Source organism: Lupinus angustifolius, unplaced genomic scaffold (assembly GCF_001865875.1).
Source record: "Lupinus angustifolius cultivar Tanjil unplaced genomic scaffold, LupAngTanjil_v1.0 Scaffold_5_183, whole genome shotgun sequence".
Classification (NCBI taxonomy): domain Eukaryota; kingdom Viridiplantae; phylum Streptophyta; class Magnoliopsida; order Fabales; family Fabaceae; genus Lupinus; species Lupinus angustifolius.
The window spans coordinates 29831-55064 of NW_017717394.1; the positions used below are offsets into that span (position 1 = coordinate 29831).

The 25234-nt window shown below is 34.0% G+C and overlaps 1 protein-coding gene across 1 annotated transcript; it reads right to left on the reverse strand.

Annotated features, from left to right (window-relative positions):
• Positions 1-9263: 9263 nt before the first annotated feature.
• LOC109337383 (transcription repressor MYB6-like) lies at positions 9264-12222 on the reverse strand. Its single transcript, XM_019574346.1, has 3 exons — positions 11984-12222; positions 11582-11711; positions 9264-10325 (listed from the first exon to the last, which is right to left on the reverse strand). Exons 1-3 carry the CDS (start codon positions 12114-12116, stop codon positions 9647-9649), a joined length of 942 nt encoding a protein of 313 aa, XP_019429891.1. The 5' UTR covers positions 12117-12222; the 3' UTR covers positions 9264-9646.
• Positions 12223-25234: the final 13012 nt, after the last annotated feature.

Below are 25234 nucleotides of genomic sequence, written 5' to 3' on the forward strand. Positions count from 1 at the left end.
AAGAGATATTTTTTAGCCAATGTTTTATCACACTTTCAATAATGTATTTTCCCTTCATTCCTCTATTCTTATTTAGTGGAGATCACCATCTTACAAGAATCCTCTTAATAGGAATGATGTAGAGAGATAAATAAATAGTTGTATAGATGATCTCAACTCACAAGAATCCTCTTTAGTCTTTACCATTAAGATACTCATTCTTTTTAAGGTAATATATTCTCACATTGGGTTTTCGGAAAATGATTTTTTTTTACATATTTTAACACCTGGGTCATTATTATTATGTGCATCTCTAGAGACTTTCTTGAAAATAGAAGAGGGGATTATATTATTATTTTCATGAGGCAAGGTTGAGCTCACTAATGAATTTGAAAAACTTCACTCATACCTAAAGAATTCCTTAATTATGTCAATGCAATAGTGGGGGATGAAGTTTTTCCTAATTGGGACGATCTTGTTCAATGAATTCATGAAGTTAGTTATGCACACAATTTCATTATTAAGATAACAAAGTCAAGGGGAGAGTTTGGTAGGAGAGAGCGGATAGCTCTTTAATGTGAAATGAGTGGAGTTTACAAGCCATCGAAGAAGGTGCCAAAGTATATAATTAAATCGAAGAAGTGTAATTGTTTCTTCAAATTGTATGTCAAGTCAACTAGTTTTGGAGGCCAACAAACACTTAGTGTTAAATATAGTAAACACAATCCTAGCAAACAAGAAACTGATCATTCTTATCCAAAGTAGCCTATAGAAGATTGAATTATGTTTACTAGTAATTAAGTACTAATTAGATAATGGCTTAAGTGAACTTTTGTCTAAATAGGTGAGTGCTTACAAATAGACAACTATATTTATATGGTTAGTGTTTGATTAAAGACTAGGCAGTTAAACTGAAATTAAGACTCGTAAATGAATGACCCCTTGTTTGGACATATACTAAAAGTATAGGGAGCAAATAGTAGGAGTATGTACACATATTTTATCATGCTTCACCCAAAATGTGGACTACATCCAATCCTTGGAATACCATTTCAAAATAACCAACTAGATAATAAATCTTGGAGTTAAACATCATTAAGGGGTTGTTGAAATATTCTAGCCAATCAACTTAGTCCTTCAAAATTTATATTCATCAATTGAGTCCCTAAAAAATCAAAATGAATATTAAATTTATCTTAAGTCTCACTTTAAAGTACCATATTGTGCACCTAATTCATGTCAACCTAGTTGTTTGTGATGAATATTAGCCAATAAGGTTACGTGCCAAGATCCATGCCTAGCTGACTCAGACAACAAGCTAAGCCAACCAGGTCACTCTACACTTGTTCCTGACCGATAAAAAACAAGCCAAGACTTGTTCCCGACCGAGAAAATAACAAGCAAACCAGGTCATTCTACACATAATCCTGACCGATACAATACTAAGCTAGCAACAATTCTGAACGAGGAGGCAAGGCCAAGTCAAGCAGACATCAAGACTAGGCCAAGCACAAATCATCCTAGTCGTGATGTGCCAAATATGCCTCACACCATGATGCATCAGGCAACACACATCAGCCAGGCCCAACCACAGACCAAAATGCATCAAACAAACAAGCATCAGCCAAGGCTAACATTTGATGTGGGAATTATGATGCACCAGTTCCAAGGCTTGCACCAAAAGAAATAACTTGTAGTGCAAGTTTAATCTTTTTCTCCTAGTTTTTCATTTTGTCACATGTTATAAAGTTAGTTAGGATTTACTTAGAGATTATTTTCTATAAATAAGAATAGTTTTAGATTTATCAAATCATCTAATTCTTCTTTTTGTATCAATTCTCTTTCATAAGGTTTTATTCCTTTCTCTCTTCATCAATAAAGTGTTTCTTATTCATTTGAGGTCTTAGAATCTCATTCACTTCATAGTTCTATTTCCTTTTATGATATCAGAGCTCTTTTTCACAAAAGAGCTCTGCTACATTCAATGGATTTAATTATTTCATCCACAAATGCCCCAAATCCATCACAAGACACAAGTTCACCTTATTGGTTTCATACTTGCTGAATGGTGAAAATTATCACCAATGGACAAGATTAATGGTGATGAGCCTCAGTTCCAAGAACAAGATCATTTTCCTTGATGGCTCAATTCAAATGTCCCTCAAATCATATCCATATATCCATCCTAGAAAAGATCAAATAATACAGTCATATCTTAGATCGCTAGATCGAGCTCTCCTTCCACTTCACAGAGTATACTTTGGGTAGTTAAGGCTCATGAGGTTTGGGAAGAACTTAGGGAAAGATTCTTCTAAAGTAACCTTGTTAGAAGTGCTGAATTGCAACAATCAGTAGCTAATTTGAGGCAATGGGAACTAGATGTCAACATCTATTTCACAGAACTCAAAATTTTGTGGAATGAGATAGATAATTTTATACCCTGCCCAATATACACTTGTAGTGCACTTAGTGATACTAAGAAATACATAGAAGAGAACAAGGTCATCAGGTTTTTAAAGGGACTCAATGATGCATTTAGTGGAGTAAGATCACAAATTATGCTAACTGGGCCTCTTTCCAACATGAGCAAAGTGCTTTCTTTGGTGATTCAACAAGAAAGACAGTTGTATGTGCAAGATTCAGATGCAAAAGCCATGACACTCTCAGGGAAATAGAGAAGATGATCATCTAATAGAGGCACAAACAAAAATAGAAGCCTTGGAAGAGGAGCCTCTGGCACACTAGGAAGAGGTTCTTGGTCCAAGACCTCAGGCAATGGGAAATATTGCACACATTGCAAGAAGATTTGTCATACTATGGAGACATCTTATAGGCTTCATGGTTGTCCAACCAACTTCTAATTCACAAAGAATGAGCAAGTGAATTCCTTAAGAGCTGAAACACATCAAGATAATCAACAAAGTGATCAGAATAAGAATGATAAGGGCAACACCATTTTTGGGCTAATTCAGGAATAATACAATGGACTTGTCATCATGCTGCAACAGATTGGTCATATTATGTTGTGCATTGTTGTAATATATGCACAAAAATACCTATAATAGATCTTGGATTTTGGATAATGGAGCAACTGACCGTGTATGCTCCACTCTATCATGTTTTCTGTATATCGTACCACTAAACCAATCATAGTAAGATTGCCAAATGGGAATCAAGTTACTGCTAACTTTTCTGGCATTGTACCTATATTACACAATCTAATCTTGCATGTCCTATATATGCCCTATTTCTCATATAATTTGCTTTCTATTCCCATATTAGATTCTTGTATGTCATGCACCATTTCCTTTGATGAATCTTGTAAAATTCAGGATAAGACTTTTTTGAAGATGATTGGTACAACTAGGCTTATCAATGGGCTATACATGCTAAAAGATGCTAAATTCTATCACAAAATCAACTTTACTTATATTGATGATGTTAACATTTCCGATTCTGAATTGTGGCACTATAGACTAGGTCATATTTCTCAAAAAAGCATGAATGTACTTGTGAGAAGTTTCCTTTTCTCAACTTTAATGAATCTCATATTTGTGATATATGTCATCAAGCAAAACTAAAGAAACTCATTTTTCCCATTAGCAAAAGTCGATCTTTGAAAAGATAAATATTTTTTAACCATAGTTGATGATTGTACTAGGTTCACATGGATATTTTTGATGAAAATTAAGATTGAAGCTTCATAGCTTGTACAAGATTTTATTGCTTTAATTGAAACTCAATTTTCCAGTAGGATTAAGACCATTAGAAATGACAATGATGTTGAATTTTTAATAAGATCTTTCTATTCATCTAAAGGAATTTTACACCAAACTAGCTATATCTATACACCCCAAAAAATGGTGTATTTAAGAGAAAGCATCAACATGTATTGAATGTAACAAGAGCTCTTCTAATACAAAGCCAATTATCTAAAGTGTATTGGTGATACGCTATTAAACATGCACTATATATGATTAACCTTTTGCCTACATCTATTCTGCATAATGCATCTCCTTATGAATCTTTGTATAGGAAACAACCTGATCAGCAACATCTGAAAGTTTTTGGCTCTTTATGTTATGCTAGCACTTTGAATCACTCTATAGATAACTTTGATCCTAGAGCTGTAAAATGTATCTTTTTAGGATTTAAGGAAGGAGTTAACGGATACATTATGCTCAATCTTTCTACTATGACCCTAAAAGTGAGCAGGAATGTGATATTCCATGAGACTAGATTCCCATACAAACCTAGGAACACATCAAATTGCAATACTTTTTTGCCTTACATAAGTAGTCATAACCCTATCATCTCCTATGAAGATATATTCTCAGTCTCTCCTATTAATCCTCAAATTGATAAGTCTCCAATAATCAGGGAGAAGCTATGCTTGCTCACATTGATTATGCTTCACCATCTCATCAACCCTCTACATTAAAAAATGTGCATACTAGAAGGAACAGTAGAGTATCTAAGCCCCCATCCTATCTGAAGGATTATTATTGTGCTCTTATATACAACAATCATCTTCCTGGTTTTTCCAAATATCCTTTAGGCTACTTCTTATCCTATGACTCCCTATGCATATCTCATAAGTCTAGTATACTCTCTGTCAGCATTCAAGTAGAACGAAAGACCTATGCTCAAGTCATTAAGGATCCCAAATGGCAGGATGTCATTCACAAAGAGTTATATGCTTTAGAATCCAACAATCCTTGGTTTCATACTTTTTGCCTCATGATAAAAGAGTTATAGGTTGTAAGTGGGTCTTTAAGATTAAGTATAAGTCTAATAGGAGTATTAAGAGACATAAGGCCATATTATTTGCAAAGGATATACCCAAATAGAAGGAGTTGACTATATAGATACTTTTTCCCATATGGCTAAGATATGCACTATTAGATTATTTCTTGCCTTTGCCTCTATACATAACTAACATCTCAAGCAGTTAGATGTCAATATGATTCCACCACCTGGTCTGCATATTTCAAATCTTGCACAGGTTTGTAAAATGGAAAAATCATAGTATGGACTTAAACATGCTAGCAGACAATGGTTTGTCAAGTTATCCACCTTTCAGATATCCCTGCCTATAGGAGACTTGTAGGTAGGCTTATATATCTCATAAATACTAGGCCAAACCATACCTTTTTGTGTGCATCAATTAGCCTAGTTGATAGCGTTACTTACTAACTTGCATTATAAAGTTGTTGTTAAGATTCTCAGGTACATAAAAGGCTCTCCTGCCCTAAGTGTGAAGAAGATCTTGCTCCTGACCTTGACACAGATTTGATGAAGACACCAACATCATATAAAGAAGAAAAAGTAGAATACTTATGAAGACAATGAAGATAAAGCTTCAAGGAATTAGAATCTAAGTCTTTAGGTGCTTCTATCCTTATACTCTATTATATACAAATAGTACTAATGCTCAAAATTATTTTAAAATAAAATTGAAAACTACAAGTATAAATGAAAACAATTTTCAAAATATTGTGTAATCAGTTACTAAATCTAAGTAACAGGTTACTATGGCTAAGTAACATGTTACCAGAACTAAGTAACATGTTACATGAGTGATAAACGAGTTACCCAACAAAAAATGAATAAGGTAATCGATTACACCAAGTTGAGTAATCGATTACACATTGTAGTAATCAAGTATTCACTTGAACATAATACTTGGATAATCGAATACATCCTCTGAGTAACTGATTACACTATGTGACAATCAATTATTCAGTTGGACAAAATATTTGGGTAATCGATTACATCCTTTGGATAACTGATTACACTATGTATTAATCAAATACTCAGTTGGACAGAATGTTTGGGTAATCGATTACTGAGAGTTGTTGCACCAGTTTTCATATTCAAATTGCACAAGCTTTCACTCCAAATGAAATGGTTTCATTCCAATCAATTCCTACCTTTTCATAGAGGTGTTATGGCTGATTGGAAAGCCTATTTAAAGGCATTGAAACTTATAAGTTCAACATATCTTATATACACAATCTAAACTTTTCTAAAATACGTGTTCTATACTTTTTGCAACTTGTTCTTAACTTTCAGATTATATTTTTTGAAGTTGCTTCAAGTGTGGTTTTTCAAAGATATTCAAACCTTCTGAGCATTATTATTAAGTGTGTATAAACGATTATTGGATTGCAAGAGTTCATAGTTTCAAATCTTGTAAAGGTAATCCTTGACATAGTTAAAGTTTTCTTCATCCAATTTTTTGAATTATTTTCTTTCACAGAGGTGTGATAAGAAAAGGGATAGAGTCACTTGGAAAGGTTGTTTCCCAAAGAGTGATATAGGTTTTAGAGAGTGAGTAAGGTACAAGGAAATCTCGGGGTGAGAAATTATAATTGCTACTCTTAATATCTAGTGAAGAAATCTCTTATGCTGCAAGAGTACTAGACGTAACCTTCGGTGGACAAGAAGATGAACCAGTATAAAAATCTCTGAGTACTCTCTTCTCCCTTATCTCCTTAAATTTGTTTGATATTTTTCTGCTAACTTTTTCTGCTGCTACTAACTTCGATAATTGCAGAAAAATTTGTCAAAGTTTTAAGACAACTTATTAACCACCCCCTCTTAGTTGTCATCTCAGTCTTATAATTGACACCAGAGCTATTTTTGAGTAAATTATTCTCAAAACGAATCCTGTATTTAAGATCGACGCAAGATCATTTCTGGGAGAAGGTTCCAATATTGACCGCCCTTCAAGCTTTGTTGGGGAATCTTATGACTTCTGGGAAACCAAAATGAGAATCTTTATAGAATCTCAAGATCTGGACATTTAGAATGCGATTTGAGGAAGGACCATATGAACCCTTCACATTTATCAATAGTGTAAGGGAATTAAAGCCAAAATCTTCATGGAATGAAGAAGACAAAAAAAAGGTGCAATACGATCTCAAAGCAAAGAACATCCTCACTTCAGCACTTGGCATCAATGAATTCTTTAGAGTATCAAACTGCAAATCTGCTAAAGAAATATGGGATACTCTAGAGACTACACACGAAGGAATTGAGGAAGTCAAAAGGTCGAGACTCAACACGCTCTCCCAGGAATATGAAATGTTCCGTATGAAGCCTGGAGAGAAAATACTAGATTTACCAAAGAGATTTAATCACCTTACAAATCATTTTATAGCACTTGGAAAAACTTTATCAAATAGTGACGTGAACTTAAAAGTTCTAAGATCACTCGCTAGAACATGACAACCAAAAGTTACAGTCATTTTTGAAAAGAAAAATTTATCAAAAATGTCATTGGCTGCTTTATTTGGTAAATTGTAGGAACGCGAATTCGAACTTAGCTAACTTGACCAATATGAAGAGCAAGAGGAGGAGGAGGAGAAGAAGGAAAAGGAGGAGGAGGAGAAGAAGGAGAAGGAGAAGGAGAATGAAGAACAAGCACATCTCTCACTAATGGCATCTCACCATTCTGATGATGAAGAGGTAAATGAAACTAACCTATTTGAAGGAGGAGGAGGAGGAGGAGGAGAATGAGGAGAAGGAGAAGGAGGAGAAGGAGGAGGAGGAGGAGAAGAAGGAGGAGGAGAAGAAGGAGGAGAAGAAGAAGAAGGAGGAGGAGGAGAAGAAGAAAGGAGGAGGAGGAGGAGGAGGAGAAGGAGAAGAAGGAGAATGAAGAACAAGCACATCTCTCACTAATGGCATCTCACCATTCTGATGATGAAGAGGTAAATGAAACTAACCTATTTTCTTCTTCTGAATTACAACTTGCATTTAATGATTTACATGATGAATATGTCAAACTCACTAGATTGTTTCTAAAACAAAAAAACTAAGTTACAAGTATTTAGAAATAAATCATCATCATCTTCATGTCAAAACAACATTACTCTTGAAAAGAAAGTTTCAACATTAAGTCTTGAACTTAATAAATTAAACAAGAGTATAAAAAATCTGGACAAAATAATTAAAGATCAGAGACATTCTATAGACTGAAGAGGTCTTGGCTATTCTAACAGCTAGGTTTCTAAGAAACAGAATGTCTCAACAAAAATAAATTTTTAGAAACAAAGTATCCATGCTTTTAATTATAACAACAATAAATCTAGGATACATAAACATCATCTCATATGCACTTATTGTAAGTATCATAGACATATATCAAACACTTGCATGATTAGAAAACATGGTGTTCCCTTAGGTCACTATAGATGGATTGAGGAAGGTGCTAACCATGTAGGACCCAAAGAAAATTGGGTATGTAATGCTACTTAAACCTGTTTTGCAGGATAATTTGAGAGTCGTCTACAATCTATGATACTTGGACAGCGGTTGCTCAAAGCACATGACGATCGACAAAGATCAGTTCTATGTCCTTACTCCAATGGACAAAGGTTATGCCACATATGGTGATAACAACAAAGGAAAAATATATGGAGTTGGTAAAATCGGTAAGCCACCTTCAACAACTATAGAAGGAGTGTTGTATGTCGAAGGACTCAAGCACAACTTGTTAAGCATAAGTCAACTATGCGACAAATATTTAAATATTTATCCTAGTTTACTTCTAATAATGAATGGAGAGCTATCCTGCATGAGAAGTACTCTTCAGTAGTTGTAGGCCTGATATATCTGTACGCAAGTGTAGAGCTTTTTCTTCTATCTCTCTTATTGAACTTTGGACGCTTGAGAACTTTTTATTAGGTCGGATAGGATCACTTGTCTTAACGATATCTCATTTCTTGTCTCGGACCAATCACATATTGGTACGTAAATAATAAAAAAAATAAAAGCAAAAAGTAATATTCTAATTAGCTCAGGACAGAGAATAAAACATCATTTAAAACAAAGTTGGGAGAGAGTTTAGACAATTGGAAATTTCTAATGAGTAAGACTCCTCTCCATTATGGAGAGGCAAGTTATATTTTGTAGTGTATTTTTAAGGCCAAAATTGTAATTCCAATAAAAAGTAAAGGTTATAAATGTCATTATCTTTTGAGTTTTTAGTGTATTTTTCCACTACTTGTCTCTCCATTAATGGAGAGGAGTCTAACTCATTTCTAATAGGTAACTAGAGAGTGCTTACACTTTTTTTACATTAAAAGTGCAAGCATTATGCACACTTGAGTACCCTATCATCTTTTTTTTCCGCGCTTTGCTTTTGGTGTTTATGGGGCATGGATTAGGGGACATGCATATGGTAAGTCAATGCTTTTTTTCTCTTTAGGACCTTTATGCAAGACACGGTTGTACAAAAGACATGGAAAATATAGAGGGCAGAAACCCATTATTATCATTCAAAAACCACCACATGTACAGTCAAATATATAGCAAATGGAAGATGCTTCAAACTTTGCTGCTAGAAGCCTAGTTGCAATCACCTTTATTTTTTTTTGTTCCCTCTTCTACATCAAAACCAAAACAAACTTCACGCATGGTTTACACATAATATATATCTTACCTTCACTCACTTTTCACAATCTTTACAAATCAGCCACCAAAAAAGGGTGGAAAACAAATCAAAAGGAAAAAAGAGCAATCTCTGCAAAGTTCACAAAGCCTGGCATGGGCCATTGATGAAATCTCTTCCTAGTTAGAGAGGATCATATTTAAGAAGTGTGGGAAAGAAAAAAGGAGTAGTGGGGGCAATCTTAACAATCATTGTCATCTCACAAAGAAGTTAAGGAAAAGAAGGAAGTGTATTTGTTCCCATATTTGATAAATTTGGTGCAAGTTCTTCCCCACTATGTTGTCCTTCAACATTATCCCAGCAGAAAAGGAAGTTAGGACACTGTTGTTGTTGGATTTCTACCCATTCATTCAACTCTTGCCTCTGCAGGCACTCTAGTGCATCTTCTCCTTTGTCATTCATACTACATGATTGTACTTCAAATGGCACCATGTTTTCCACATTCTCTATCAATGGTGGCAGATAATTGGTGTTGTCCATGCCAGCAGTAAAAGGTGCATGGACTTGATGATTGTGGCTTAAGTTCCATGTTTCTGTGCTCAAACCCACAGAACCTTGGAAGAGCTCAGGTCTTAGGTTGTTGTCTGTTAAGGTTGTTGTCCCATGATCTAGTGAACTAGTGTCAAACATAAATTGAGGGCATGTTGAAGAGAATAAGGTTTCTTGAACTGGTGGTGGCTTTGTTGTTAGATTATCTTGCTTGTAATTGGCATAATGATCAAGTTGATTAGAATGGTAATTGAACAGTGAATGATGATCAACACCTTTTGCAATGTTGGAGTTTGAGGACACCCAAGGTTTTCTTATTTTCTTTTTGATCCAAGAATTCCAATAGTTCTTAATTTCATTGTCAGTTCTACCAGGCAAGTGGCTTGCAATATGAGCCCATCTGCACTTTCCCAAATTCAAGAATAATAAGTTATTAAGTATAGATCTCAATACCATAGTTTAAATTTTGGAGAAACAGAAAGTGTTAAGTTGGAATCATTTATATATGTCCTTCAGAAAAACGTGTGAGAGGAAAATAAAGAATATGATAATAAGAAAATTTGGCATAGAATAGTATAGTATTTAGTTGCTTAAAGAAAAAATTCAAGAGGCACAGACACACTAAAAGAGTAAAAGTGGAAAAGTAAAATGCAACTGACAGAATTGCCTGCTTAGCTATGAGGCTGAAAGGTACTATAATTTGGACAGCCTTTAGTTAGAAATTTCTATTATCATAATCAATTGATCATTGCAACTTTAATTATGGACCTATTTTCATGATTTGTTTTGACAAATAGCACAGTATATGATTTTTATACCCTAAATGGAGGATAGATAATTAGATACCCTAATAATTAGAGACAGGAAGAATAAGAATTTTTGAGAATGAAATCATTAAGCAACACTGAGACTTAATTACCTAATAGAAAAATTGATTTGAAAAAAACAGAATTATATCGTTTGATTTAGATAAGTGACTTCATGTAATGAGAAAATAACTTTTATTATCGTTGTTACATATAGTTTATAAGTTGCTGGATAGATTATTAATTTTGCTCATTCAATACAGAAAATTAACCATTTTATTACATATATACTTTTTCCTTTTTTGATAGGAAAAGAAAATCTCTCATTGATGAAGTTTCACATAAGTTATCTGACTAAACCTAGCAAGCAGTTTCATATAATTTGAAAACCGATCAAGTTGAGAGGTATACAGAACTCGACTCAACAGTAAATGGATATTTAAGACACTCTAACAGACAATGCAACTTTAAATAAGATTGTAGCTTTCATATTTTTTACTTGTTTAAGTTTTGCTTACTATAAACTTTAGGATATTGATTCTTATATTTTTTATTTGTGTAGGTTTTGCTTCCTAATCCACATCTTCATATAAATAAGAGAGACCAATGTTGTCTGAAAAACATGGATTAAGATTCTAAAAGTAAAAAAAAATTAGAGGAACTAATGAATTAAAATATATGAATTAATGCTTTAATGTTAGGAACCAAAATCTAAATAAGTTATATAATATATGAAAACTGAGAGGACTCAACTCTTATTTTAACCAAAAATGCAGCAAGAGCAAAGAGAGTGGAACAGATTATAATTAAAAATCTTTGGTATAAGAGCAGCTAGTGTTGTGATTCAAACCTGTTGCCTACTACACCATGAAGGCTTATAATTAACTTCTCCTCCTCATGGGTAAACCTTCCTCTTCTAATATCAGGCCTCAAATAATTAATCCATCTCAAGCGACAACTCTTTCCACACCTTTGAAGCCCTGAAATTAAAGTTAGTAAATTAATATGTTAGAAAAAAATCATCTTCAGTGCAAGAAAGACAAGTTATAGTTTTTATATTTGTATTAAAGGATAAAAATGATATCATTATATCTAAATGATAAAAGTTGCATATCTATTTCTTCGTATCATTTTTATGTATTTATCTCTATAATATTGGAGAGGATCTTAACTCGATATATTCAAGATCAAGTTGATTAATCATATGAAAAAAGAAGAGTTGATCAAATAATAGTAATAAATAAAAACAAACCAGCTTTCTCTGGAACTTCACTCCAACAGCCATAGCCATGAGTGGCAATATATCTAATGAGTTTCTCATCTTCCTCAGGGGACCAAAGCCCTCTCTTAACCTTCTGTTGGTTACAGCAAGAGTGGTGACCCATCTTTTTAGGCTAATAGCTATGTATTTTCTTCTTCTTCTTCTTAGTCTTGTTCCCTCAGTGGCTTCTATTTGCCTAGATGAAATTAATGTTGGGATTTGTGTTCAATAGTTAAGGGGTCTCTCTCTTTTCTCCCTCTTTTAAAAGTGAGGGAGAAGTACGAACCTTGATGAGAACATGATGGGGTCCATGCATATGGGACCCACTTCTCTCTCCATCTAACCCTAAAATGACGTTGCATCAACTTTACTCTAACTAGCCATTTTCTACGTACATGTTGTGGTATATTAACATATCTATTACGTGAACACTGAACAAATTTCTCCAACACATAACATTTCCAGACACCATCCTTGGAGGAGACAGAAAATATATACAGCAATCATATATGTATTCTTTTTAGTCTTTAATTTGCATTTTTTAAACCTTTGATTCAATGGTGAATATTGAACACAATTTCAAGGAATGTAGGTCCATAATCTATATAAAAACAAGAACTAGAATAATTGGAATATATATAAATTCGAAAGAAAAAATAAATATTCATATTTTTCTAAATTGGTTTAATACTGAATTAAAAAAAACTAAGGAAGTACTCTTGGGGTGTGTTTGGGAGTACCATTTTGAAGGGGGAGGGAAGGAAGGGGAGGGTTTAGGAGAGCGATTCCTTTGTTTGGGAGTTTAGTGGAGGAGAGGGGAGGGTTTTGAAGGATTTTTCAAATCCCCTCAAACCCTCCAAATACCAAAATACCTAGTTCCCCCAAATTGGGGCGTTTTGGGAGGAAAATAAACCAAATTACCTAACTACCCTTACTAATATTATTCTATAACATATGATACATAACATACTATTAATTTTTTAAAGGGGGAGTGGGTAAAATAGTATTTTTGTATTATATTAACCCTTCATCCTCTCCTATCTAAATTCCACACTCTCAAACAAGGGAGAGGTTTAGTTGGATTTGTCCTCCCTTCTCCTTCCTTTCCTCCCCCTCTTTACCCTCTCATCCCTCTCCTTTACTTTCCCTCCTAATTCCCAAACAAAGCCTTAAGAAGATCCGCTTATGCTTTATTCACCCTTCAATCTACATGTTCTGGTTTTTATGAGTAAAAAATTTATTAAAAGATTTAAGAATACTCACTAGGGAATAATGAAACAGCACAACACCCTAACTTATTATTCGCCTTTGGGTGTGACACTTCTCATCATCATTATTTCATTTTTTCTCTTCCATAATCACCCATTTTCCCATTGTTCTTATTGTTGTATTTTTATCTTTATTCTTATTCTTATAAAATCTTTCCAAGCATCCAAGGTTTTGCAAAATGAATTCCCCTATCTCTTTTTAAATTTTCGTCTTTGATTTGAATGGTTGTCACCTTTGGAGAGCAAAGATACATAAGAGACATTGAAATAGCTCTGCTAGGGTTTGATAAATTCCAACATTCTGGAAATCTCTCCTAAATTCTTGGAACTAAATCTCCAACTATCTTGGATCTTCTTCTTTTGTTCTACATCATGACAAATGAACCTTGCATTCCTTAGTCTTTTCTTAGAGGAACTTCAACTGCTTTCACAAAACCTCCAACACATCAAGCAACAAAATCATTTGCTCAAGCAGTGAAGAACACTTGTGATATTGCTGTATCTCAACTTCCACAACCTTGCATCAAAGGAGATGCAATAGCCATTAAAATCCCAGAGGATGACTACCAAGCAGGCCTTCAAAGATGTAAGAACCATCTTCATGGTAGGCTTATTCTCTCCAAGGGAGACACTCCCATCAAATATGTCGAGTTAAAAATCAAGTTCACTGCATTATCGAGTATGATTGAAAAATGGAGTATGATCTCATTAGGGAAGGGCTTCTATGACTTCGCCTTCTCTTCGGTGGATGATATGAGAAGTGTGTGCGGTTGGGTCTTGGAATCTCAAACTAGGAATTCTTTGCATCTTCCTTTGGAATCCTGACTTAAATCCTAGTATGCAGAGGATGTCACACACACAAAGCTGGGTTAAAATCATGGGGTTTCCCCAAGAATATTAGAGTCATAGGCAGTGTTGTTAAAACCGGACCGGACCGGACGGTCCGACCGGTCTGACCGCTGACCGGACTTGAAAACGGTTCTGGTTTGCCATCTTAACCGAATGAGAGTTGGACCGCTATGAACCGGAAAAAATCCGGTCCGACCATGTTAAACCCGGTTAAACCGGATTAACCCGGGAAGTAAACCGGACGGCTCACTTAAAAATAAAAAAAATGGGACAATGTTCTAATATTTTGTTTTACTACGGTCCAAAAAAAGATAAAGAGATATTATTTCAATATAATTATACATAATTATTAATTATATAAAGTTTTACATTTATATATAACTATATATTTATAAATAAAAATTATTAACTATGTACGAAATCACTCGGTCAGACGGGACGGTTTAACTGTTTAAACCGGTTACCGGTATGACGTCCAGCTCGGGTTTCACAACACTGGTCATAGGATCATATTTTCCATTGTAGGGGGAATTGGTACACCTATCTCACTGGATGAGGCAACAAACAATAGAAGTTTTGGTCATTTTGCCAAGGTGCTAGTGGATATCAATTTGAAGAGTAATCTTCCAGACCAGATCTTAGTTGAAAGGGAAGGATTTGCATTCTTTGTTTCCATAGAATATGAAAATCTCCATGAGTTTTGCTATAGATGTCAATCCATTGAGCACTTGTCAATCCATTGAGCATTCTTTGCTATAGATGTCAAAAAAACCACAATTGAGGAGCCTCCTAAACAGTCAAAGAAAAACTTTATAGTGGAGAAGGCTACAAAGCAAATGGAGAATAAGGAGGAGAATGATTTAATCATTAATCTTGAAATTGATAGAAGGGAGGTGCAAAACCTGGAGAATTTGGAGCGGATTTTTTCAACTCCTATGAATGTGCACATATATGATCGTTATGATCAGTCTGATGATGACACAAATGAGACTAGAGTGGAGAGCACTCCTCAAAATTCCCCTATTATTCAGCAAATGCACAGGGAGAATTTCACAGTCCAAGCCATTGAGGAAATTGATAACCAGGTGGTTGCTAAAGATCTTAGACTCCTAGGCAAGCTATGGGCTGAGGATGAGGAAGTGGAGGAGATAGCTGAAGAGGGATCGTTCACCACAGTCCTAACAAAATCACAAAAAAAGAGGATGAGGGAGAATGGTACTCCTGAGAGGGTGCACTTTACCCGTAGGGGTGGATCACAAACTACAATCCAATGAAGGTGCTTTATTGGAACTGTAAGGGTATAGGAAATAACAAGACTACGTTAATGTTGAAAAACCTTTGTCTGACCAATAAACCTGATATTCTTTTCATAGTTGAGCCAAAAATTCATTTTGAAGACATCAATCCTATGTATTGGAGAAATTTAAACTTGAAGTTGTTTGTAGTTAATGACAGAGGACCTTTGTTACATAGTATCTGGGGGTTCTGCACTTTGGCTCTTAATCCTAATGTCCTAAATACCTCTAATCAACAAATAGCTCTTTCTATGTCTGTTGAGAACCAAACTTTATTCATTTTTGCAGTATATGCCAACACCAACTATTTGCAAAGAATAAATCTTTGGGTTGAAATTGAAAATCTTATGCTTATTCATATTGGGCCTTGGTGCTACATTGGTGATTTTAACACTATGCTTGGGGAAATGAGTCTAGAGGAGTTGCCTTGCCAAATAGAATTAATGTTGAGGACTTCAAAGAATTCTCTAATAAGGCTAATTTGTTGCATTTAGCCACCAGGGGTGCTGAATACACTTGGTCCAATAAGAGAAGGGGTATTGCTCATACTGAAAGAAGACTTGATAGAAGTCTCTACAATGAAGCTTGATTATCCTCTTGGCAACAAGTTTGTTGTTGCACTATGCCTAGAATATGCTTTGACAATCACCATATTCTTCTTTGTTCAAACCATGCTGATATTAGAAGACATGTTCCTTTTAGATTTCATAAAATATGGTTGAACCATCTGGATTGCAAGAGAGTGGTCTCTGATTCTTGGAGAGAAGTGGTGTATGGGTGCCCTATGTTTATCATGTCTCTAAAGATCAAAAGGCTCAAGTATAAGCTAAAGGACTGGAACACTAATGTTTTTGGAAACATTCACACCAGAGTGCAAGCTGCTTTGGCAAGTTTTGAAGTTATACAGACTTGTATCACTAATGCTGGTCCTAACCAAGATATGTTAGACCAAGAGTTTTCAGCTCAAAAGAACCTGATGGAAGCTCTGGAAATGGAGGAGGAGTTTTGGAAGGAGGAGTCTAGGCTAAACTGGCACATAAATGGAGATAGGAACACTAGCTTCTTCCACAAGACAACTAAAATTAGACAGGTTACAAAATCTATGTCTCTACTCAAGGATGGGGATAATATTCTAATTAACCAAAATGAAATTGACAATTATGCTCTTAGATTCTACACTGATTTATTTGCTTCAAATAATAATTGCTTCCATAATTCTCTAATGTGTAGTGTCATTCTTAGCATGGTGACTGACTCTGAGAATGCAATGTTAACTACTATCCCTGCCAATGAGGATATCAAGGTTGTTGTGTTCTCAATGAATGATGAGAGTGCTCTTAGGCCTGATGGGTTTGGTGGTTGCTTCTACCAACAATTTTGGGAGATTGTGGGTAATGATGTGTTCAACTCTGTCAAACAATTTTTCAATTATGGATGGATCCTTCCGAACCTAAATTCCAATACTATAGTGGTTATCCTTAAATCTGCAAATGTTAAGAGAATAGAATATTACAAACCTATTGCCTTAGCTAATTTTCAGTTCAAAATAATAACAAAAGACTTTGCTGACAAGCTTGCTTCTATAGCTACAAGGATTGTCTCTCCACAGTAAAGATGAATCATCAAGGATAGGCACATTCATGATTGTTTATACATTTCTTTTGAGGCAATAAACCTACAGGACCACAAGGTTTTTGGTGGTAACTTGACTATCAAGCTGGACATCAAGAAAGCTTTTCATACTCTGGATTAGGATTTTCTGATTGAAACTCTTAAAACCTTTCGTTTTCATGATAAATTCAGCAATTGGATTTGGACAATTTTACATTCTGCTAGGCTTACTATAAATGTCAATGGCTAGAATTTTGGATTCTTCAGTTGTAAGAGAGGGGTGAGACAAGGTGACCCTCTCTACCCCTGCTCTTTTGCTTGGCAGAAGATGTTTTAAGTAGAGGAATTACCAAACTGATCCCTGAGAACAAATTAAAGCCTATTGCTGGTCCTAGAAGCCTGACCACTTCCTCTCATGTGCTTTATGCATATGATATCTTATTTTTTTTGCAGAGGCATCAAAAGGGAGCTTACTGAATTGAAAAAACTTATTATTGACTATGCTTCAGCTTCTAGACAACAAATCAGCCCAAACAAGTGTAAGTTTTACACCGGAAAGGCAACAAATAGAAATTTTGTTGAGTTATCGAATCACGTGGGCTTCTCTGCTGGGTGCTTCACATTCACCTATTTAGAAGTCCCTCTTTTCAAAGGGAATCCTAGAAAAAGTCATCTGCAGCCAATAGTTGACAAAATCATTTTTAAGCTGACAACCTAGAAGGGCATCTCCCTTTCAATCATGGGTAGAGTGGAGTTGGTTAAGTCTGTTATTTAAAGCATGTTGATATACAAATTCAAAATATATGTTTGGCCTTCACAGTTACTGACTTATCTTGATACTTGCATCAGAAATTTCATCTGGTCTGCTGACATAAAGGTGATGAAGTTGGTCACTGTCTATTGGAGTTAGTTTTGCAATCCTACTTCTCTAGGCGACTTAGGAGTTAAGTCAATCAAAAAGCTGAATCAAGCAACTATCCTTAAGCTCACTTGGGAGATGAAATCTTCTCACCAGGATTGGGCTAAAATTCTGTAGAGAAAGATTCAACAACTACTCTAGGTACTACAAATCTTCTATCTAGCTAGGGATCAAGACTGATTGGCATGTAGTCTCTAATAATTCTACTTGGTTGATTGGTGATGGGAGGGACACAAATTTTTTAAAGGACAATTGGCTAAGTGTACTGCTGACCCAAGCTCTGAATATACCAGAGGAAATGCATCATATCCTCATGGCCTCTATTGTTGACTTTCTATCAAACTCTAAATGGATCATTCCTAAAAGATTGGTAGAGTTGTTCCCTCATATTGCAGAGGAAATAGCAAGCACCATAGTTTCTTCAGGAAAAGATAAACTGATATAGTATGACTTTAATGATGGTAAATTATCTTTAAAGGATGCCTATAGATTTGTCACTCCTACTAAGTGGTCCTCTTTAATCCCCCATCTAAGTGCTTCACTTCATGGAGACTGATCAAGGGGAGGATGTCAATAGATGAAAACTTAAAGAGGAGAGAATGTTCTTTTCCCTCTAGGTGCAATATGTGTTGGTCAAATTCTAAAACTTCAGAGCATTTATTCATGATATGTGTTTTTCTGTGTCTCTATGGGATTGGATGGGTGCTACTTTCTCAATACATCTAAACACAACTTCAATGCAAATAATTCTGTCAGCTTATAATAGACATTGAAGTAACCAGGTGAGACAAACTTTGGTGGCAGCATTTATTCACACAGTGAATACAATTTGGTTCTACATGAACCAAAGTAGATTTCAGGATAAGAACTTGAATAGGATGCAAGCCATTTCTAGAATAAAGTTAGCGATTTCTCTATCTGGCAGAAATTCCTCAACTTGTGCTAGCAACTCCATTCATGACTTCAACATTCTTAAACAATTCAATGTGACAATCAACTATAGGGAGTGTCCTAGAATTTCAGAGGTTTTGTGGCATCCCCCAAAGATTGGTTTCATAAAAATAAACTCAGATGAAGCTACTCATGGTGCTCTTGGTCTAGCTGGAGGTGGTGCAATTTTTAGGGACCATAGGGGTGATTTCATGGCTTGTTTTGCTTCTTTCTTTGACATTCAAGATGCTCTGTTTGTAGAACTCAACTCTGTTATTCTGGCCATTGAATTTGCGTACAAGAAAAGATGGTATTCCATTTGGCTTGAATGTGATTCCTCTTTGGTAGTGGATATATTTATGGGTAGAATGAATGCTCCTTGGAAGCTGGCAAATAGGTTCATTCGGTGCAAAAATACCTCAACTTCAATGAACTTTCATATATCTCATATCTTTAGAGAGGGCAATGTTTGTGCTGATAAGTTAGCTAACTTTAGAATCATCAATTCAAAGGTTTTCTCTTGGTGGAATGAAAGTTAGCGAATTCACTTGTAATAGACTATTACTTCCTAATTATAGGTTTAACAACATGTAACCGATCCTCTTGTAATGCTTTCTTATTAATACATATTTATGGGGTGCGGTTGCACCTTTAGTTAAAAAAACCAGGTGGTATTTACAATAAGCTCTAGGGAGAACAAATGAAACTATAAGTACTTGTAGTAAGAATTTTATTTTTTTGAATTTATGTATTGTGTGGAATAGTTATTTTAAGAAGTATTGTTCTAATATATTGAAAAATATTGGACTTATTTTTTTAATATTAGATTTCTTCTTTTTTGTATTTATTAATTAATGTCCTTCTAGCACTCGTTAACACAATTGTAAATTTATATATAAGCTATCTGATCAAATGAGGCGATCTTTAATTTGTATCTCTTAACTTCAGTTTTGGGTATCTTTTCTTCTTGGTTTTTATGTTTTGGCGGTGATTCAATATGATGCCTATTTTTTAAAATCACAAGTATTATTTACTCACCTAATCATGTTTGAGTTATGTATGATTATTGTTGGTGATAAAATTCTCCACAAATGTAATTGCATTTCTATGGACCCAAATTCAAAGATGGCGCCAAATTAAGATGTTTGTTTCCAAGCTCAATTCAAGTTTAACAAAAAAAAAATATTTAATGGTTTTCTTAATGAGGGTTGAGAATAAGAACAAAAAAAATTATTGAGAAAAAATAAAGTCCATTATCTCTTAAAATATTAAATATTTATTTCTTCAATGCATGAATATTTTGTTAACCTCTTATCCTCGGTCCTTAAGATTTAGGTAAAAAAATCCGACATTTAAATAGCATAGAGATGTATAGAGGAAGACATAAAAATCCGTTTGTAGCTTTGTGATTTAATGAACAAAATATTTTTTACAAGGAATTAGTGATGGCAATGGACTACATGAATTAGTGTTGGAAAAAATATAGAGAAAGACATAAATATTTTTTCCAACACAGAAGTGAGCTCATGAAAATTCAATATTTATACAAATTTTAAAATTTAATATTCTTTCTAAATATTAAAGTCAATGATATAACTAAAATTCACCAAAAGTGCAATTAAAATACATTCATCAACCAATAAACTGATGTTCTAGTGGTGTAAAGTCTACTAAATTCTTAGTATCATCAAAAGATTAAAGGTTTAATTTCTAGGAGTTACATTTATTGGGAGGGACAACTACACACGCACTAAAAAAAATTAGTTCTTTACCCAAAAAAATAATGATATATCTTTGGTGATACAAAAAAACACATTCATTAACACATCGAGTCATTTTCAATGATGGGCATCATTCCCCTCTATAGCTATCCCTAGTTGGTTTCTATAAAATAAAAACATAAATTAAAGTCCAACCAATAAATATTTCTAATTTTTAAGGATATTAAAGTAATCTCATATATTTAAAGTACTTATTTCTGAAATTCTCATGTACCCATTTGTGGTTCATGTCATACCAGTGCAGATTTTATCACTGGGTTTCTACATATACGGTTTTTTTCGTCATCATTACAAGGAATAGCAATTATAATCTTTTGGGGAGAATTAACGTCAATAGGAAACAATTGATGTAACTAAAGTTTGCCTTAAGTAAGACCTGTAAATTTCATTTTGTACATTTATATTTTCACAAAGACGGAACTAATACTTAATAATATATCCTAAAAAGCCATAATCATTGTTGATCTTAATACTTTGCAACAATTTCAACTCTAATAAGACCTGCACTCATGTTGCCTGAACCTGTGGGCCACTACCTCAGACAACTTGGTGACTTAAAAGTGGAATTGGGGGTGTATCAATTAGATTGTGATTAAGATAAGTAGATGTATAAGCTAATTGCATGGTCCACTTAATCACTTATAACCCTACTCACATATATTCACAAACACTCATAAAAAAGGTGAAAAGTGGTTTTCTTCTCTCATTCTTGATGATATTTTCACAATCAAATTGTTAGAATTTTAATATATCTTAGTTTTTATATAAAATTTTGAAATGCTTATAGAGATAAAATATTAAAAAAATAGGAGACATAGAAACAAATTTATTTTTATAAGAGAAATTATCATGTCTAAGTGGTTCAAAATACTTTCATATATACACAATTTGAGTAATGTTATGTGCACACATTTTTTACATTTATTATTAACATATATTCTTTTAGAAAAAATGTCATGTTAGAAGCGTATGTGGATGTAAAAAAATGTACACTTGATATTACTCTTATATTTTTAATAAATCGAAGAAGTATTATCTGTATTCAATAACAATTTCTTACCAAATATAAGGTAAATTGCTTAACTATCTTCAATAACAATTTCTTACTAAATATAAGGTAAATTGCTCTCGGTGCAATGAGATTTGTCAAAATGGCATAGACACACCTCTAGTTTTAAAAATGATATTGACCTCATAATTTAAATTATGTACTACACATACATCTCTTATATAACAAAAAACATATATATTTAAACAATGAGATTTCTTTTCTTCTTTCTATTCCCCACTTTCTACGTAATGCACATACACCATATCTTCATAGGTTTTTAACAAAATAGAGGACAAAATTAATGTGAACATGAATTGATAAGATTAGTATCATCTTAAACTTCAATGTGTGCATATCATCATCATGACAAACTTACCAAGTAGTGATTAAAATTTCCGTTTTAGATAAATGGTAAAATGTTAAATATTTATATACACTTAATATATTATTTATCATTCATTTATATTATTTTCTATGAAAAATCAATATGAATAAACATGAATGATATATGATATAATGACGATATATAAAACTTATACTGCATGCATTTTTATCTCTATAATTTATGTGGTTAATAGAAAGGCAGCACCATTTCAGAATCTGATAGTTTGGTGGGGTCGTGAAAGCAGTAAGTTGAAGAAAGATACACTGTCGGCTTTGCCAAAAGCGGCTCAATATCGTGTTTCAGTGATGCATCCATCGAAAGGCCCCATTAGTTATGGAGGTGAGATCATGTTCCTATTACACAATGACATTGCTTCTTAAAACAATTCCATGCAATGAACTTCAGTACTCTCTTCTTGATGCTAATATCATCATCTAGATCTTTCACATAGAATAGTGAACTCCAAGATGGTTTCAATGTCCTCATAATGATTGGATAAGACATTATATGTCGCAAGTTGTATATGAATAATTGAGAACTCATAAGGGTGACAAAATAGAAGTGTGCTCCATATATGTAGTAGGTAGGTTTATTTTCATTTAGGGGTATTCGGTGAATAAAGATTTTTTGTCCTAAATCTTGTTACAAATCATGTACTGCCAATGATAATAAAGCAACAACAACAATAATAAATGTTTCAATTTTTTAATTGATATAACATGTTTTTATTAACACAAGATAAAATTTAAATAAAGGATTCTTATTAAGTCATCACCAGAAGAATAGGAGGTGTGGAAATCATTAAATTAAAATATGTGTTGCCTTTATTATAATAAAGTCATTTTCATATACAAAATTGAACTCTTAATAGCATACTTAAATACTCGTCCATATTTATTACAGCTATCTAATGTGTTGAGTAAAATGTATTTAGATGTGGTCATTCTATTCTGCTTATTCATAGTTGTGTCTGAATGTCTTAATTCTTATATATCTGATAATAAAAAGAACGAAAATTTCCTCATAAAAATTATAATTATTTTATTTTGGGCAAATATCTCTGTTTATTAAGCAATAAGAAAGCAATTGTCATGAACCAAGGCACTAGGCACACAATAGAAACATTAACGACATGTACTAGAGTACCAATGGGATGCACTAGAGTAGTGCCAATGACACAGGCCAGAGTTTCAATAATATGGCCAGTGGCGTGTGCCAGAGTGCGAGTGGCACGGTCAGTGGCGTGTGCCATAGTGTCAATGGCGCGGCCATTGCCATGTGCCAGAATGCCAACACCATAGTGAGTGACACCGGCCAAGGCATGAGTACTATGGTCAGAAGTTTGGACTAAGAATGTGGATCCTGTATTAAATTCTGGACTGACGTTTAGGTGAGAAGAGATTCTCTCAAAAATAACTTTACAAGATTATTTCAGGTGGCTTTGGATAAAGATGCAAAAGTTGAATCCTTGGGCACATGGAGAGATGGAGTTTGGTATTGGAAGATTCAATGAAGAAGGAACTTGTTCGCTTGGGAGGAAGAGGATTATGATGATCTCTTAAAAATCATCCATGATTCTAAACCTAAACAACACAGTGAAGATACTTGGACTTGGTTATATGACAAATGTGAGAAATATTCGGTCAAGAGCGCATACCAATTTTTGCAAAAAGAGGAAGGAAGCAGCGATCCCATTTTCTTCAAGAAGCTTTGGACGAGTAATGTCCCATCAAAGATGAAGTGTCTAGCATAGAAAATTGCTTTGGATGGAATACCAACTAAACTCAACCTAGATCATAGAGGGGGTTTAGGAGTACAAGACTCCTTTTTGCGTGTTCTTTGTGGTTAGTTGGAGGAATCAACTAGTCACTTGTTCTTTTCTTGCTCAATATCCTATATTATTGGCAAAGTCTTTATTCTTACTTTGGTCTTACCTCTATTGTTCATAATGAAGTAAAGATACATTTGTCAATTCATGTATCTTTGTTATGGATGGACAACAAGAAAAACCATTTGTGAATGGTTTTTTGGTTTGTCATAATTTGGACTCTTTGACATATTATGAACAAATGTATTTTTGAGAACAAGCGTTTTCACCTTGATGAGATGATGAAGCATATTTTACTACATTCTTGGAGTCTTATCAATGTTTACTTCCCTTTCTTTTCTTTTTCTCTAGTTGATTGGTTGAGGAACCCTTCAAATTGTCTTCTTCTTTGTTAATTGTAGAGATTTAGTGGATAGAAGTACCACTTGCTCTCCTAAATTTTCTTTATCTCTATATTAATAATCTTATTGCTGATAAAAGAAAAGTTTGGACCAAGGCATGAGCATGGGTGTCATTGGCACATGCCAAGGCTAGGCCAGCGACACAAACCACGAGCCAAGGCAAGACTAGCGACACAAACCAAAAAGCTTGTTGATTAAGTAACATCTTTTATTCGTTGATTTAGATTAATTAGTGATAATTAGTTAGTTATCAAAGCGTAATTATTTGAGACTTGGTTGTATAAGAAGACATTCTTTGATCTCTCTCATTTTTTCTTTCCTTATTGAGTAGCTCGTCTACTTCTTTCTTAACCATTTTTTCACTTTTGAATAAATAGGACACAACTTACTAGGGGTGAAGATGAGTTAGATAAGATTTGTCTTATGTCCGACCTTAAATGTTGGTTGGGTTATTTTTCTGAAACCTAGCCCTAGACCCGATTAAATATAATATCTTTCTTTATAGATAAAATATTCTCAATGTTATATATTATTATGAATATATAATTTGATTTATAAGATGATATGTATATATATTATGCGTGAACATATGTTGAGTTGGGACTGGTTAAAGTTTGTCCCTTACCCGATCCTAAATATTATGTGAGTCTTTTTTGAATCTGAATCCGACCCTAGACCCGAAGCTAAACTGATCCTAAATATCGATCGGGTCTGCCTTTAAACCCGACCTAGACCCAATTAAATATAATGCATACTTATTTTACATAAAGTCTTCTCAATATTACTTATTATTATGAATATGTAATTTGACATATAAAATGATATGTATATATATTATTAATCATATATATATATTATTAATCATGTATATAAGATGAAAAATTAGAGAACCAATGATACATTCGACAAAAAAAGTGTCATTTT

What these genes read in the sequence shown, in the direction of transcription:
- LOC109337383 (XM_019574346.1), bottom strand. Translation starts at nt 12,116, where the DNA reads ATGGGTCACCACTCTTGCTGTAACCAACAGAAGGTTAAGAGAGGGCTT. An exon ending in TGAAGTTCCAGAGAAAGCTG is followed by an intron (nt 11,712 to 11,983) that starts GTTTGTTTTTAT and finishes CTTTAATTTCAG; the next exon opens with GGCTTCAAAGGTGTGGAAAG. An exon ending in CATGGTGTAGTAGGCAACAG is followed by an intron (nt 10,326 to 11,581) that starts GTTTGAATCACA and finishes GGGAAAGTGCAG; the next exon opens with ATGGGCTCATATTGCAAGCC.